The sequence below is a fragment of the Bufo bufo genome, chromosome 3 (assembly GCF_905171765.1).
Source record: "Bufo bufo chromosome 3, aBufBuf1.1, whole genome shotgun sequence".
Lineage (NCBI taxonomy): Eukaryota > Metazoa > Chordata > Amphibia > Anura > Bufonidae > Bufo > Bufo bufo.
The window spans coordinates 529,076,629-529,095,978 of NC_053391.1; the positions used below are offsets into that span (position 1 = coordinate 529,076,629).

The 19,350-nt window shown below is 39.9% G+C and overlaps 1 protein-coding gene across 1 annotated transcript in view; it reads left to right on the top strand.

Moving 5' to 3' along the window:
* The window catches only part of DIAPH3 (diaphanous related formin 3), a 754,726-nt gene that overhangs the window by 109,501 nt on the left and 625,875 nt on the right, over positions 1-19,350 (top strand). Inside the window, 1 exon segment of the mRNA XM_040425381.1 lies at positions 13,165-13,269. Coding sequence (XP_040281315.1) covers positions 13,165-13,269 — 105 coding nt within the window.

The window sequence follows — 19,350 nt, forward strand, 5'->3', positions numbered from 1 at the left end:
ACGCTTGATTGTTCGATGATCACGCTTCAGAAGCTTTGCAATTTTAAGAGTGCTGCATCCCTCTGCAAGATATCTCACTATTTTTGACTTTTCTGAGCCTGTCAAGTCCTTCTTTTGGCCCATTTTGCCAAAGGAAATTTTGCCTAATAATTATGCACACCTAATATAGGGTGTTGATGTCATTAGACCACACCCCTTCTCATTACAGAGATGCACATCACCTAATATGCTTAATTGGTAGTAGGCTTTCGAGCCTATACAGCTTGGAGTAAGACAACATGCATAAAGAGGATGATGTGGTCAAAATACTAATTTGCCTAATAATTCTGCACTCCCTGTATATGTTTCTATCTTGCTTTTACATTTATTTAATTGAATAGCGGTAATAGTATTGAATATGTTAATGCCATTTAGCAATTGTTTTAATTTTTTATCATTATTTTATCAGTATAGTGTATATGTGCTCATATTTTTTACTTAATGGTATCAGAGTACCGCACAGTGCATGCCCTGATACATGCTCCATGCTGTCTGAGGCTGATCCTGCGTTCCAGTTCTCATAGGGGTCCATGGCTTAGCTCCCGATTCTGCGACTCCATTGTCGGTGTAGCACTTCAATGTCTCCATATTATGGATTTCTGTCCTTACTTAACCCCTTCACACCCAGCTCCGTACATGAGCTGTGCCCGCCCGATCCGCGGCAGGGGTCCGGCAGTCACTGATAGCCGGACCCCTGCTGCATGCGCTGGTATCGGTGAAATCACTGATGCCGACGCATTTAACCCTTGCACGGCTGCGTCAGTGCTGACCATAGAGTCCCTGCGCTGCTGTGACTGGGACCCGATGGCAGGGAAAGCAGCCCGATGCCTTCCTTAGGCATCGTGGCTGCCTTCCAGGACAGCCTGTGAGATCCAGCCCCCTGGATCTCACAGAAAGCAGGCTGTAAGTGAATTACATTGAGTAATACATTTACAGCCAATGCATGACAATACAGAAGTATTGTCATGCATTGTAAAGGGGATCAGACCCCCAAAAGTTGAAGTCCCTGAGTGGGACAAAAAAATGAAGTGAAAAAAAAAAAGTTAAGTAAAAAATAGTGTCGTTTTCCCAAAATAAAGTTAAATGTTTTTTTTTGTAAAAATAAGGGAAAAAAGGAAAAGTAGACATATTGGGTATCGCCACGTCGGTATCGATTGGCTCTATAAAAACATCACATGAACACTTTAATAAATAAAAAAATAAAAACTATTTTTTTTTGGCACCTTACATCACTAAAAGTGCAACACCAAGCGATTTAAAAAGGCATATGCCCCCCAAAATAGTACTAATCTAACAGTCATCTCATCCTGCAAAAATGAGACCCTACCTAAGACAATTAGGGCTCTCAGAATAGGTAGACACTGAAGCATGATTAAAAAAAATAATAATACATATTAGATATTGCGGCTTCGTTAAACAACCTACTCTATAAAAATACCACATGATCTGACCTGTCAGATGAACATTGTACACTGCTCAAAAAAATAAAGGGAACACTTAAACAACACAATGTAACTCCAAGTCAATCACACTTCTGTGAAATCAAACTGTCCACTTAGGAAGCAACACTGAGTGACAATCAATTTCACATGCTGTTGTGCAAATGGGATAGACAACAGGTGGAAATTATAGGCAATTAGCAAGACACCCCCAATAAAGGAGTGGTTCTGCAGGTGGTGACCACAGACACTTCTCAGTTCCTATGCTTCCTGGCTGATGTTTTGGTCACTTTTGAATGCTGGTGGTGCTTTCACTCTAGTGGTAGCATGAGACGGAGTCTACAACCGACACAAGTGGCTCAGGTAGTGCAGCTTATCCAGGATGGCACATCAATGCGAGCTGTGGCACGAAGGTTTGCTGTGTCTGTCAGCGTAGTGTCCAGAGCATGGAGGCGCTACCAGGAGACAGGCCAGTACATCAGGAGACGTGGAGGAGGCCGTAGGAGGGCAACAACCCAGCAGCAGGACCGCTACCTCCGCCTTTGTGCAAGGAGGAACAGGAGGAGCACTGCCAGAGCCCTGCAAAATGACCTCCAGCAGGCCACAAAAGTGCATGTGTCTGCTCAAACGGTCAGAAACAGACTCCATGAGGGTGATATGAGGGCCCAACGTCCACAGGTGGGGGTTGTGCTTACAGCCCAACACGTGTAGGACGTTTGGCATTTGCCAGAGAACACCAAGATTGGCAAATTTGCCACTGGCGCCCTGTGCTCTTCACAGATGAAAGCAGGTTCACACTGAGCACATGTGACAGACGTGACAGAGTCTTCAGACGCCGTGGAGAACGTTCTGCTGCCTGCAACATCCTCCAGCATGACCGGTTTGGCATTGGGTCAGTAATGGTGTGGAGTGGCATTTCTTTGGAGGGCCGAATTTGATTTCCATTTTAAATTTTTGTGTGATTTTGTTGTCAGCACATTCAACTATGTAAAGAACAAAGTATTTCAGAAGAATATTTAATTAACTCAGATCTAGGATGTGTTATTTTTGTGTTCCCTTTATTTTTTTGAGCAGTGTATATAGCTGCCAAAACAGCATTTTTTTATTTTTTTTTTGTTATCTTTCCTCACAAAAAGTATAATATAGAGCAACCAAAAATCATATGTACCCTAAAATAGTACCAACCAAACAGCCACCTAATCCTGTAGTTTCCAAGATGTGGTAATTTTTTGGGAGTTTCTACTCTAGGGGTGACATGGCAGCTTAAATTTATCCCAGTGAAATCTGCTTTCCAAAAACCATATGGCTTTCCTTTCCTTTTGCGCCCTGCTGTGTGCCCGTACAGCAGTTTATGACCACATCTGGGATGTTTCTGTAAACTACAGAATCAGAGTAATAAATATTGAGTTTTTGTTTGGCTGTTAACCCTTGCTTTGTTAGTGGAAAAAATGGATTAAAATGGAAAATCTGCCAAAAAAGTGGTAAATTCAGAAATTTCATCTCCATTTGCCATTAATTCTTGTGGAACACCTAAAGGGTTAACAAAGCTTGTAAAATCAGTTTTGAATACCTTGTGGGTGTAGTTTCTAAAATGGGGCCATTTATGGGTTGTTTCTATTATGTAAGCCTCACAAAGTGACTTCAGACCTGAACTGGTCCTTTTTAAAAAGTGAGTTTTGGAAATTTTCTGAAAAATTTCAAGATTTGCTTCAAAACTTCTAAGCCTTCTTACATCCCCAAAAAATAAAATGGCATTCACAAAATTATCCAAACATGAAGTAGACATATGGGAAATGTAAAGTAGTAACTATTTTTGGAGTTATTACTATTTATTATAAAAGTAGAGAAATAGAAATTTGGAAATTTGCTAATTAAATTTTTTTTATTTTTTTGGTAAATGTAGTCATTTTTTATTAATAAAAATGAAATTTTTTGACTCCGTTTTACCACGGTCATGAAGTACAATATGTGACGAGAAAACAGTCTCAGAATGGCCTGGATAAATAAAAAGGGTTTTAAAGTTATTACCACACAAAGGGACACATGTCAGATTTGCTAAAAATGGCGTGGGCAGAAAAGGGAAAAATGGCTTGGTCCTGAAAGGGTTAAGGTATTAAGTTGATCAAACTGCATCACATGTATGAAAGTTTTATATTGTACGTGTAGCAGGCATAAGATTAATGCCCCTGAAGAAGCAACTGCAAAACAGGGTTGGGGTTATGGGTAACATTTTATATTCCATATTTACCTTTATTGTTATTTTGGTTTATCACTTACTTGTTCACTATACTGCCTTATGTATCACTGCTTTTGGGGTGGATAGCAGTGGGTTTGGTATTGGTAATTTGTGACCTTGTAATCTACTATACCTCCCTTTTATATATGTGGGTGCATACATATTTATTCATGTTTTGTTGAATATGTATTACGGATAATTTTGTTTTGTCAACTGTGGTTTTATGCTGTTTGGGGTATATATCGCCGTAATTAATTTGTTAACTCCCAGGCGTAATTTAGGCCCAAGTTGTGTTTCATAAAAGAAGTTAAATATAATAAAAAACTATGCAAATTTGTTATCGCCGTAATCATAATGACGCGCAAAATAAGGACATCATTACATTCTTAGCACGCAGTGAACGCTGTAACATCAAAACACCAAAAACCTTGGGGGTTTTGTGTCCCCCCCCCCCCCGATTCCAATACAAGATAACACAAATTAGGGCTGCATGATTAATCAAATAAATTGATTTAGTTTTTGTTTTTTTTCCAGCCCAGCGATGTCTATTTTTTTTAAAAATATTGTAACAGATTTTTTTCATTCTAGCACACTATATATATATATATATATATATATATATATATATATATATATATATATATATATATATACATATACACACACACACACAGTACAGACCAAAAGTTTGGACACACCTTCTCATTCAAAGAGTTTTCTTTATTTTCATGACTATGAAGGCATCAAAACTATGAATTAACACATGTGGAATTATATACATAACAAACAAGTGTGAAACAACTGAAAAGGTGTCATATTCTAGGTTCTTCAAAGTAGCCACCTTTTGCTTTGATTACTGCTTTGCACACTCTTGGCATTCTCTTGATGAGCTTCAAGAGGTAGTCCCCTGAAATGGTTTTCACTTCACAGGTGTGCCCTGTAAGGTTTAATAAGTGGGATTTCTTGCCTTATAAATGGGGTTGGGACCATCAGTTGCGTTGAGGAGAAGTAAGGTGGATACACAGCTGATAGTCCTACTGAATAGACTGTTAGCTGCTTTTTTCTTGCCATAATACAAATTCTAAGTAAAGAAAAACGAGTGGCCATCATTACTTTAAGAAATGAAGGTCAGTCAGTCAGCCGAAAAATTGGGAAAACTTTGAAAGTAAGGGCTATTTGACCATGTAGGAAAGTGATGGGGTGCTGCGCCAGATGACCTGGCCTCCACAGTCACCGAACCTGAACCCAATCAAGATGGTTTGGGGTGATCTGGACCGCAGAGTGAAGGCAAAAGGGCCAACAAGTGCTAAGCATCTCTGGGAACTCCTTCTAGACTGTTGGAAGACCATTTCAGGGGACTACCTCTTGAAGCTCATCAAGAGAATGCCAAGAGTGTGCAAAGTAGTAATCAAAGCAAAAGGTGGCTACTTTGAAGAACCTAGAATATGACATATTTTCAGTTGTTTCACACTTGTTTGTTATGTATATAATTCCACATGTGTTAATTCCTAGTTTTGATGCCTTCATAGTCATGAAAATAAAGAAAACTCTTTGAATGAGAAGGTGTGTCCAAACTTTTGGTCTGTACTGTGTGTGTGTGTGTGTGTGTGTGTGTGTGTATATGTATGTATATATATATGTATATGTATGTATGTATATGTATGTATGTATGTATGTATATATATGTATATATGTATATATATATATATATATATATATATATATATATATATATATTTATATTAAAGTGGGGCAAAAAAGTATTTAGTTAGCCACCAATTGTGCAAGTTTTCCCACTTAAAAAGATGAGAAAGGCCTGTAATTTTCATCATAGGTATACCTCAACTATGAGAGACATAATAAGAAAAAAAAAAATCCAGAAAATCACAGTCTAATTTTTAAAGAATTTATTTGCAAATTATGGTGGAAAATAAGTATTTGGTCAATAACAAAAGTTTATCTCAATACTTTGTTAAACACCCTTTGTTGGCAATGACAGGTCTAACGTTTTCTGTAAGTCTTCACAAGGTTTTCACACATTGTTGCTGGTATTTCGGCCCATTCCTCCATGCAGATCTCCTCTAGAGCAGTGATGTTGTGGGGCTGGCGCTGGGCAACAAGGACTTTCAACTCCCTCCAAAGGTTTTATATGGGGTTGAGATCTGGAGGCTGGCTAGGCCACCCCAGCACCTTGAAATGCCCCCGTTGCGATGCCTTCCTGAGGCATCTGCGCTGCCTTCCGGTGAAGAGCCTGTGAGATCCAGCCCCCTGGATCTCACAGGCCCCGGAAGCTGTATGAGTAATACACACTGTATTACTAATACAGCCAATGCATTCCAATACAGAAGTATTGGAATGCATTGTAAAGGAATATACCCCCAAAAGTTCAAGTCCCGAAGTGGGCCAAAAAATAAAGTGAAAAAAAAAAGTTGGAAAAATAAAGTTTTCCCCCAAAAAAATTAAGTTTCAAGTAAAAATAAACAAAAACGTACTTTTCCCCAAATAAAGTAAAAAAAAATTGGTAAAAAAAGTATACATATTAGGTATCGCCGTGTCTGTATCGACCGGTTCTATAAAAATATCACATGACCTAACCCCTCAGATGAACACCGTAAAAAAATAAATAAACTGTGCTAAATAAACCATTTTTTTGTCACCTTACATCACAAAAAGTACAACAGCAAGCGATCAAAAAGGCGTTTGCCCACCAAAATAGTATTAATCTAACCGTCACCTCATACCGCAAAAGATGAGCCCCTATCTGAGACAATCGCCCCAAAAGAAAAAAAAAACTATGGCTCAGAATATGGAGACACTAAAACATCATTTTTTTTTTGTTTGAAAAAGCTGTTCTTGTGTAAAACTTACATAAATAAAAAAAAAAGTATACATATTTGGTATCGCCGCGTTCGTATCGACCTGCTCTATAAAAATATCACATGACCTATCCTCTCAGATGAATATCGTAAAAAATAAAAACTGTGCAAAATAAACCATTTTCTGTCGCCTTACATCACAAAAAGTGTAATAGCAAGCGATCAAAAAGTCATATGCACCCCAAACTAGTGCCAATCAAACCGTCATCTCATCCGGCAAAAAGTGAGACCCTACCTAAGATAATTGCCCAAAAACTGAAAAAACTATGGCTCTCTATGAAGGTATATAGAGGGAGGAGTGGAGGAGGGTATATAACGTATATAGAGGGAGGAGTGGATCTCATCCCGCAAAAATCATACCCTACCCAAGGTAATCGCCCAAAAACTGAAAAAATTATGGCTCTCAGACTATGTAGACACTAAAAGAATGATTTTTTTTTTGTTTCAAAAATGATATTATTGTGTACAACTTACCTAATATGTATACTATTTTTTTTATTTATGTAAGTTTTACACATTGATTTCAATTTTGAAGCAAATAAAATCCTGTTTTAGTGTTTCCATAGTCTGAGAGCCATAATCTTTTCAGTTTTTGGGCGATTACCTTGGGTAGGGTATGATTTTTGCGGGATGAGATCCACTCCTCCCTCTATATACGTTATATACCCTCCTCCACTCCTCCCTCTATATACGTTATATACCCTCCACCACTCCTCCCTCTATATACGTTATATACCCTCCTCCACTCCTCCCTCTATATACGTTATATACCCTCCTCCACTCCTCCCTCTATATACGTTATATACCCTCCTCAACTCCTCCCTCTATATACGTTATATACCTTCCTCCACTCCTCCCTCTATATACATTATATACACTCCTCCATATACATTATATAGCCTCCTCCACTCCTCCCTCTATATACATTATATAGCCTCCTCCACTCTTCCCTCTATATACATTATATACCCTCCTCCACTCCTCCCTCTATATACATTATATACCCTCCTCCCTCTATATACATTATATACCTTCCTCCACTCCTCCCTCCATATACATTATATACCCTCCTCCACTCCTCCCTCTATATACCTTCTTCCACGCCTTCCTCTATATACATTATATACACTCCTCCCTCCATATACATTATATACACTCCTCCATATACATTATATAGCCTCCTCCACTCCTCCCTCTATATACATTATATAGCCTCCTCCACTCTTCCCTCTATATACATTATATACCCTCCTCCACTCCTCCCTCTATATACATTATATACCCTCCTCCCTCTATATACATTATATACCTTCCTCCACTCCTCCCTCCATATACATTATATACCCTCCTCCACTCCTCCCTCTATATACCTTCTTCCACGCCTTCCTCTATATACATTATATACACTCCTCCCTCCATATACATTATATAGCTTCCTTCACTCCTCCCTTCATATAAATTATATACCCTCCTCCACTCCTTCCTCTATGTACTCTAGATGATATATATATATATATATATATATATATATTTATATAATTACACACACATTATATACCCTCAAATGAATAAATTCAACTTGTCCTGCAAAAAAGTAAGCCTCATATGACTATATGAACGTAAAATGTAAAAAAATTGTGGCTTTTGGAAGGTAGAAAGGAAAAAAATAAAAGGGTTAAGAAAATCTGTTCTTTTATTTGGGTAGTTTAACCCTGTAGGTGCTGCGGTTAGTTGTGGAGAAGGTCTTGTTTTCTTCTTGTCCAGAGATCTCATGATGTGGCACCTCTGCGGGATATTTAAGCGTATAAATTAGCATATAAATAGAAGCCTTTTCTGTTTAAATAAACTAAAGCCAAATAATATTATTCATATTGACAAGCATCTTAAACATACTGTAATTTATAGGGAACAAAATAGGCTTATGGCTGAACGATGACAGTGAGGAATGTAACCTGCTAACTTGTCTGGTCTGGGCACTTGAAGTACTTTATTACAGCGCTGCTTTATTTGCAAACCTTGCTATTTGATTTCATATACCACTTAATGTGAATTATTTATATACAGCCTGCAGACCATGCATTGAAAAATGACACCATGAGAATGCATTTGCTGCTGTGGTGGAAGGTGCATCATGAATTAACCTCTGCCTACGTGTGCTCACTGTAAGGTCATATATAGGCCTTTCTTAAGGCCTCATGCACATGAGTCATGACCATATTTTTTGTCCACATTCGATCTGCATTTTTTGCAGGTCGGATGTGGACCCATTCACTTCAGTGGGTTCGCCAAAGATGCAGACAGCACACCGTGTGCTGTCTGCATCCATACATCTGTTCCATTGCATCCGCAAAAAGATAGAGCATGTCCGCATTACTGACAAGGATAGGACTGTTCTGTGTCCCGAACGTTCCGCTCTGCAAAACGTTCCGTCTCTTGCTGATCCGCAATTTGGGGACCACAAAAACGGCTTCGGTCATGTGCATGAACCCTTATTGTGGAGAAATAATTGCTCTATAATTGAATTCTTGGTTAAAAGAAGGTAGACTTTTGTCCTAGAGCGGGGGTGCACAACACCTGGCCCATGATGCCATTCCATGTGGACCGAAGCTATGCAGATCCAGAAATGCTTGTGTTTGTGTGGCTTATCACGCCTAGTTTCCATGTCAGAGAGATGAGGAATGGAGCCCCCCTCAGCACCATGGATGGGCAAGTACTAATGGTGCACTGCGTAGATATGTCTGGGACCCCAGTTGCAGTGAGGCAACGTTTAAACGGAGCAGTAGGTGAGCATTTGCCATGTGTCTGTAGAGCTATGCTAATCGAAACAGCCAAGTGCTGTAAGTCAGTCCGGTAGACAATAAATGCCAGCTGTCAGACATCCTATGGATAGGTAAAGATTTGGTTTAATGGCACATCGCCATCTCAGTTGGATGCAGTATTGGTCCCTGTCCACTCAGCGCTTTAGGAAGTTGGGCAATTCCAATGCAGTCTAAACGTTATCTGCCAATATGGCCGCCTTCACATACTGAAAATGCAATAGCCGGGTCAGAATCTAGGTCTGATGTCTGAATATTTACAATCGAATGTCTTGTCATTGGGGGGTTGAGAAACCCTTTATGTATAGTACATGGTCTTTGAGTCTGGTGCTGCTCTTCTACTGGTACCGTTGTTTCTATGGCTTACCACAATTCTACTTACAAGGTACTGTAAGGCTACACAGGATTATTCATCGCAGCTAATACCCCAGACGTACCCCTCCAATACCCTGAAACGCTGTGTGAATGCCCCCGTTCTGCAGCCTTGGATAATGTACACTGTATAAAAATTCAGGTTTACTTCTCAAACAGAAAAAAAAAAGAAAATGTTGTGTTTTCAAGTGAAATAGAAAACTGCGATCTGTCCACCATGTCTATACAAATTGTCGGTGTAATCATTTCTCTCGGGGTGCGATATACATTTGGATTAAGTATTGATTTCAGCCACCTTAGTAAATGAGCAGCTCTTGTTTTGATATTGAAAAACCTTCCGTGACTTCAATGTTGGCGGATAAAGAACCGGAACACAAAATGTGCACGTAAATGGTGACCTTTTCCCAAAATCCACTTGCTTGTCCTGAATTTCAGATTTTTTCCTTTTCAGTTTATTGCTTGTGGATGCATATTAAAGTTAAATGCAATTTAACCCCTTTCCTCTACAGGTGACATTTTGGAAGCAGTCTGTTACCAGAATGGCTATTTCTAGTGAAAGCCCGCTGAACACCATGCTGTTTAGCCGTATAATTCTCCTCGTTTATGTGTCCTAATTATTGGATGTGCTGCGGGCGCAGTAATGTTTATTTTCCTGCTGGAGAAGCCAACAGGTTACACATGTTTGAAGTTCAGTGCCAATTTGGAGCCACCTTCATATTAGGCTACATTCACAATAGCGTTTTGTCTTTGTTTCTGAGATCCGTTCAGGGCTCTCACAAGCGGTCCAAAACGGATCAGTTTTGCCCTAATGAATTCTGAATGGAAAAAGATCCGCTCAGAATGCATCAGTTTGCCTCCGTTCCGTCTCCATTCCGCCCTGGAGGCTGCTTGCAGCGTTTTGGTGTCCGTCTGCCAAAACTGAGCCAAACGTCCTGACACACAATGTAAGTCAATGGGGACGGATCAGTTTTCTCGGACACAATCTGGCACAATAGAAAACGGATCCGTCCTCCATTGACTTTTAATGGTGTCATGGCTATAGAAGACAAAATACAACCGGATCTGTTCATGACGGATGCATGCGGTTGTATTTTTGTAACGGAAGCGTTTTTGCAGATCTATGACAGATCCGCAAAAAAATGCTGGTGTGAAAGTAGCCTTAAAGGGTTTGCCTGGGATTTAAAAAAATCAAAAAAACAAACAAACCTCAGACCCCTACTCACCTGTTAAGTCTCGTACTGCTGCAGTGCCACTACTTATATATTGGCCCCCACCTCTCCATGTCTCATACAGCCACACGACTGCTGCAGCCGGTCACTGTCCTAAGCAGTCATATGCGGTACATGCTAGCAGCACCGTCGAGGTAAGTGATTGCCTGCAGAGGTCATGCATGTGTGCTACACTGTTGCTGGAGGACATGTGTTTTTTGTTAAAATGATCTTAAAGGGGTTATCCGGGAACTGGATAAGTCATCAATATCAGATCGGTAGGGGTCCAGCACCCCCACCGATCTGCTCCGGTCAGCTCTATGGTCTCGTCACAGCTTACCAAGCACAGCGCCATACATTGTATTTCAGCTGTGCGTGGTGTTGCCGCTCAGCTACAGGGCTACAATAACGTTGCTGGCCTTGGAAGAAGCCTAAGCCTCACTGAGCGCCACGCCGATCCGAGATAACCCCTTAACAGTAGTAATAGCCTGTAATGCTGCCTTCACATACTATTTATTGGCCCCAATAGACCAGACATACAGTAGTGGTAAATTCAGCATTTTAAATTACTCATTTACCTTATGGATTTGAAAATTTATGGGGGAGATGGAGACCATATCTTAGGTTACACTCACAGTGCTCATTAAAAACAGACACACAACAGTTTTTCATTGCCATTTTGCATCATTGTTTATATCCATTTTCTGGCCGTCTGTTTTTAATGGCCATTAAAAATGGATTAATTTTATAGGTTTTTTTCCCAATTTTTTTTATTTTATTCCAACCGCTTCAGTGACCTATATATATATCATAGCCTCCTATTGTGCCCCCAGTATAGATAATGCTCCCTTTGTGCCCCCCAGTATAGATAATGGCCCTATTTGTCCCCCAGTATTATAACTTGCCTCCTTTTTTGGCCCCAGTATTATAAATTGCCTCCTTTTTTGGCCCCAGTATTATAAATTGCCTTCTTTTTTGGCCCCAGTATTATAAATTGCCTCATTTGTGGCCCCAGTATTAATTAATGCCCCATTTAGTGCAGACAAAAAGTACTCCCCTCAAGCGCTTGCACGTGCCAGAAAACACGCTCCTCACTGCAGGCAGCAGGACCTTTTGCTCTCAGCGTGATCATGTGACTCCACTGCGCTGGGAACACTGGTCCTTCTGCCTCAAGTGAGGAGCGAGTGAGGAATCTTGTACAAGTTGATGAGGTGAGGTGTTTGTTTTTTTTTGTTTTTTTTAAAACCCTGAAAGGCCCATTTATTTACACAATGTACCCATTTTTAACAGCCCTTAGATGGGTGCAATCCTTTCTAAACGGCCATTAAAACCCATCCCATTGATTTTATTGGTGTCCATCTGTGAAAACAACCAAAAATAGGTAGGTAGGGTCTGTACCAGGAAACTAATAGGCAGCCGAAAGGTATTGAGTCACCTACATCCAGTATATGGAGGTTATTACAGTTGTCTTGTTTTTCTGGCTCCACGTTCAGCAAACCACAGGAGGGCAACAGCTTTCACATACGGTGTTCATGACATATTACATAGAGCTACTTCATCTCCCTTTCAGACATCCAGAGTTATCAAAGCAGAGGAAAAGGGTTCAGGATTGGTCGCCATGTTCGCAGGGATGGACTGTGAACTTAAATGGGCCTGGGAGTGGCCCATGGCCCCATGTTGTAGGTGGGACTAAATTGACAGGGCGGCACTGGTAGGCAGGGGCCAGCAATACCACAGTGCAGAATGATTTACCACAATATTCAGTTGTATCACCGGCCAGGTGCAGAAGTATCTGCTCCCAGCATTAAATAATGCTGAGAGGGTGATATCATTATATACCCTGCTGGCAGCTGTGAGAAGGGCTTGAATTGCCCCCTTGGCATCGTGCCACCAGGAAATTTCCCTGTAGGGTCCGGGTCCATGGCCTGTCTGCCCTTGCATGTTCGGCATTTCTAAGGGTTTCATTCATCTGAATGGTGCTTCTAGAAATCCATGCACCTACCTCAGAAACAACTCAATTTAAATGTATGGGATACATTCCTTCAAAAGATCTGAACGTGCCCTGATACCTCCTTACCTCCTCCGTGGGGTGCAGGGGACAGATATGCTGTCTACACTTTTCTGTACATGTTATCCCATTCCCAACCTCCTTTTTTTTTTTTTTTTTTTATGCTTCAGGAAGATATGAATTTAAATGAAGATCGAAAAGCACCGCTGCGTGAGAAAGACTTTGCAACCAAGAAAGAGATGGTCATGCAGTATATTAGCACCGCTTCAAACGTTGTAAGTACACCCTGGAAGTTTAATAGGAAATGCTGGCAAATATAAAAGTCTAACTTCGCCTGCTTTAAAGATTTGCAGCTGTAATGAGAAGAAGCGGTGAAGTGTGGTTCTGTAGAGGTTCATATGGGACACGTTGCTGAAATATAACTTTAATTAGATCATTACAGCAATGAAAATGTGGAGCAGGAATTCTGAATTCATTGCCAATAAAGAAGCTCCAAATATTGTCATGCTGCATGAAAGCTATTCTAGCAGCCCCCGCCCCTATAGATGGCATTAATCACAGGTGGTCACCGCTGTATTTCAGATACTGATTCTTTTGCCGCTTTACTTCTACTTAATGGGGTTGTCAGAGTTATCTTTTTTTTTCTTTGTGTGTTTCTAACTTATCAAGTGAAAAGGCTTTACCATGCACTTACTGCATCTACAGTTGCTGCTTTCTCAGATTTCACTGAGGTCACATGACCTGTGATGTCAGCTTCTCTACCTGCTCTGATGTTGTTTTCTGCACAAGCCTGAGAGAGCAGATGGCTCTGGCTGAGCTGCTGCTGTCTGCCCTGTGTCTCCCTCCTACTTGATACTTCAGGAAAGATTAACCCCTTCAGGAGCACAGACTCAGGGCTGAAGACTTTACGGAGTAGCTGCAGTCAGTGAGGAGACAAATGCTGGGCACAGGAGCTGACAGAGGAGTTCTGCAGAGAATTGTAGGTAGGGAGAAGATCCTGTGTGTATCGGCAGTGTCATTGTACATCTGGGACTTGTAGTCCTACACATATAACATGCTGCTGAGCATCCCAGCAGGCAGGCATTTCACTCCGTGCAGTACTTGTATTCACTTGCTTTGCAGAGCAGGCGGAGGGGCAAAGAATGTTGTTATTGCAGGTAAACAAAGGGCCATAAGAGAACCAGGGAAATGAGGAAATAGAAGTTTTTTTTGCCTAAAACTTGCTTAGTTTAGTTATATATTGCTGCTCATCAGATTTACAGTGCTATATATATATATTTTTCATAACTATGACAACCCCTTTAATCACTCTTTTGATTATGCCAAGTGAAGCAGCGTCACTTTTAGGCCTCTTTCACACGGGCGTCCCGGATTTTCTCCGGATGTGTCGTGTGCGCATTGCGGGAAACACGCGTGAGTGCGCACTCAATTTCAATTGTGGTGGTCAGTTTTTATTGCGCGGGTGCAATGTGTTTTGCACGCGCGTATTAATAAACTGAATGTGGTACCCAGACCCGAACCTCTTCACTGAAGTTTAGGTTTGGGTTAGGTGTTCTGTAGATTTTATTATTTTCCCTTATAACATGGTTATAAGGGAAAATAATAGCATTCTTAATACAGAATGCTTACTTAAATGTCGATTGAGGGGTTAAAAAAATATATATAATTAACTCACCTTATCCACTTGATCACGCAGCTGGCATTGTCTTCTTTCTTCTTCTTTCAGGACCTGCAAAAAGACCTTTTGATGACGTAATCGCGCTCACCACGTGGTGAGCACGGTGACATCAGCGCAGGCCCTGCTGAATGAAGATTTCATAAAGGTCCTTTTGCAGGCCCTGAAAGAAGAGGCAAGAAGACTATGCCAGCTGCGCGATCAATTGAATGAGGTGAGTTATTAAATTTTTATTTTTTAACCCCTCAATCCACATTTTAGTAAGCATTCTGTATTAAGAATGCTATTATTTTCCCTTATAACCATGTTATAAGGGAAAATAATACAGTGAATTTACTTTAATGGGGTCCGGGTTTGCTCATCCCTATTATCTCCTAGCAACCATGCGTGAAAATCGCCCTGCATCCACACTTGCTTGCGGATGCTTGCAATTTTCACGCAGCCCCATTTATTTCTATGGGGCCTGCGTTGCGTGAAAAACGCTGAATATATAACATGCTGCGATTTTCACGCAAAGAACAAGTGATGCGTGAAAGTCACCGCTCATCTGCACAGTCCCATTGCAGTGAATAGGTCCGGATTCAGTGCGACTGCAATGCATTCACCTCACCCATTGCACCCGCGCGGAATTCTCGCCCGTGTGAAAGGGGCCTTAGAGTATGTCCACACATTACTGGACACTGCACATTTGCCACTGTCCATTTGCAGTACAGTACCAGGAGTGCATCATTTAAAAAAATCTCTTCTAAACCCACAGCATGCCAATTTATGCTGCAGATTTCCATCACAGATTTCAACCTTTGCAATACTCACTGGGAAATCCTCTGCAAAAATGCTTGTGTAGCCACAAACTGCATCCTCTTAACCCCTTCAGGACCAGGCCATTTTTTGCTAATTTGATGTCACTTTGTGTGGTGATAACTTTAAAACGCTTTTACTTATCCAGGCCATTCTGAGACTGTTTTCTCATCACATATTGTACTTCATGACACTGGTAAAAATCATTTTTATTTATTGAAAAAATACCAAATTTACCAACAATTTTGAAAAATTAGCAAATTTAAATTTGCTCCAAAAATTATTACTTTACATTCCCTATATGTCTACTTCATGTTTGGATAATTTTGTGAATGCCATTTTATTTTTTGGGGACGTTACAAGGCTTAGAGGTTTAGAAGCAAATCTTTTTCAAAACCCACTTTTTAAGGACCAGTTCAGGTCTAAAGTCACTTTGTGAGGCTTACATAATAGAAACCATGAAAAAATGACCCCATTTTACAAACTATGCCCCTCAAGGTATTCAAACTGATTTTAAACTTTAACTCTTTAGGTGTTCCACAAGAATTAATGGAAAATGGAGATGAAATTTCAGAATTTCACTTTTTTGGCAGATTTTCCATTTTAATCAATTTTTTCCAGTTACAAAGCAAGGGTTAACAGCCAAACAAAACTCAATATTTATGGTCCTAATTCTGTAATTTACAGAAACACCCCATATGTGGTCGTAAACTGCTGTACGGGCATAAGGCATTGCGCAGAAGGAAAGGAATGCCATATGGTTTTTCGAAAAGCAGATTTCACTGGGATAAATTTAAGCTGCCATGTCACATTTGAAGACACCCCTAGAGTAGAAACTCCAAGAAAGTGACCCCATTTTGGAAACTACGGGATAAGGTGGCAGTTTTGTTGGTTCTATTTTAGGGTACAAATTATTTTTGGTTGCTCTATATTACACTTTTTGTTAGGCAAGGTAACCAAAAATTGCTGTTTTGGTACAGTTTTTATTTTTTGTTATATACAATGTTCATCTGACAGGTTATATCATGTGGTATTTTTATAGAGCAGGTTGTTACGGATGCGACTGCAAATATGACAACTTTTTTGGTTGTTTTTTTCAGTTTTACATAATAAAGCATTTTTGAAAAAAAAATTAAATCTCCTCCACAGTTTTTTTTCATTTTTGGGCGACTGTCTTGTTTAGGGGCTCATTTTTTTTCGGTATGAGATGACTGTTTGGTACTATTTTTGGGTGCATATGACTTTTTGTTGGCTTGCTATTACACTTTTTGTGATGTAAAGTGACAAAAAAATGGCTTTTTTGACACCGTTTTTATAATTTTTTTTTACAGTGTTCACTTGAGATTAGCTCATGTGATATTTTTATAGAGCAGGACGTGGCGATTTCTAATATGTCTACTTTTTTTTTATGTAAGTTTTAGACACTGATATTTTTTAAACAAAAAAAAAAACATGTTTTATAGTGTATCCATAGTCTGAGAGCCATATTTTTTTTTATTTTTTGGGCGATTGTCTTAGGGGCTCATTTTTTGCGGGATTAGATGACGGTTAGATTGGTACTATTTTGGAGGGCATATGCCTTTTTGATCGCTTGGTGTTGCACTTTTAGTGGTGTAAGGGGACAATTATTATTTTTTTAGCACAGTTTTTATTTTATTTTTTGACGGTGTTCATCTGAGGGGTTAGGTCATGTGATAATTTTATAGAGCCCGTCGTTACGGACATGACGATACCTAATATGTATTCTTTTTTATTTATTTTTTTATTTAAGTTTTACACAATAATATCATTTTTGAAACAAAACAAAAAAAAAAAAAAAAAACATGTTTTAGTGTCTCCATACTCTGAGAGCCATAGTTTTTTAAAAATATTTTGGGAGATTGTCTTAGGTAGGGCAGGGCTCCAGATGGCGACCAAAATGGTCGCCAGTGCGCCCTAGAATTGTAAAATGGAGACAAGACTTTGTAGTCTTGTTGCCATTTGCGCCTAGATCCTCCGCTGTTGAATGAAAGGGCTTTCATCCAGCAGACACACGCGAGTTAAACCGACATGGCACGCATGTTTATGGGTTGTTGGGAGGAACAGCTGTTGGACAAAGAAGCATTTGTTCACTACTAAAGGAGTGTTGCCATCTTAAAGTCTATGTACACCTTTGGGGGTCTTTTTTTTTTTTTTATCATTGCATTGTACTTATTTAGAGCTAAAAAATTTTTTTTCAATTGGTCTTAATAATAAAAAAAATATATGGGGCCCCCTTTTCTGTAGAGAGCTGAGATGCTCTAGTAGCTGCCTGTGGATATTTTAGTCTTTTCCGTCATCTGAGGAGCAGACAGACTTCTTATGTCTGCTCTCTGACATTATAAACACTCCTCAAAGCTCAATCCTTATCTTACTGATAAGAATGTGGCTTAAATAAGTGTTTAAGACCTCTTAGTAGTTTAGAGATAAGGGCAATTAGGGTGAAAGTACCAGTCACACAGTTAGAAAAACGGTTAACCCTTTGTGACAGAACAGCTCAATATTTTTAATAAAGGCCATTTGAAAATATGATTCTTAGCCAAAAATGAGTAAAATGCAATCATAAACAAAAATTGCCTCGAGAGGTATACATAGCCTTTAAGTGATGTTTTGACACTGTTTGAGTCCATTATGGTAATCGCGCTCCGTGTGTGAGTGTGATGCTCCTTTCTGGACTCGCAGGAGAGCACGGCATTGTCATGATTTATAATGCTATGTGACCCTGCTTGACCTTACTACTGCAGGATCATTGTGATGTAAAGCTGTCCATATGATCCTGTAGAAATAAAGTCAAGCAGAGGCACATAACATTATAAAGCTCTATAATGCCATGCCATGCGCTCTTGCAAGTGATTCCTGCAATGGACTCAATCGTGTGAAACAGCCTTTACACAACCTGCAATTTCTGCAACTCAGGATTTCTTTAAGGTGTCCAAAGATTACATTTCTTGGGAATTATTTTGAAACCATGTTTAGAGATTGTTGTTACATGCTTGTTATAGTGTCCTCCTCAGAATGTCCACCTAATGAGTTAAGTGTGGATGAGAGGAAGCTGCTCCTAGTGCTGTGATTCTTATTGCCTGGCCTGCACAATATGAGGAATTACTCTATATTGTCAGTGTACAAGAGGACCCAAATAGTCTGACTGAGCATGTGTGACCACTAATAGCAGGGTGCGCCATAGCAAATATCTGGACACAGGAGCATTTCTTTATGTTCCGGATTTCTATACTTTCAATTGGTGAAGATCTGAAACCCTGCATCCCCGCTGATCAGCAGTTCGGGTGTAGCATTGGACGCGGACAGCTGGTTACTGCAGCTTCTCTTATTGAAAGCAATGGGATCAGCTTGTACGAAGCTGCGTAGTTCTGGTGCTGGAGCTACTCCTGAACAGCTATTTGGCGCGGTGTTGGACCCCCTGCTGATCTGTTATTGATGGCCTCATGAAGAAAGGCCATCGACCTAAAAATCCCAGAGAACCCTTTGAGGCTTTTAGGTGCAGTAACGTTTTTAGGAGGAATATTTTTGTAGATTCTTGGCTGCTAGGTTCTTCGATTTTGTTGGGGAATTGGAGAAAATGTGTAAACTGATAACTATTTAGGGTTTGTTCTCACGAAGCATATTGAAAATCCGCCTGAAAAAAATCGGTGGGAAATCTGCCCTGATTTTAAAAGCGTGTTTGTAAAGGCATATTTTTTTTAAACTTTCTTTTACACAGTTTGTAAAAACAGCATTTTTTGCTCACTTTTTTTGGTGTGGATCAACTCTGAAAACTGTGCGGACACGTATGGAATGTTTTTTTTTCTTCCCTTTTTTTCAGTGGGAAATTCAATGCGGATTCCGCACCAAAAGTAAGGCGTGCTGC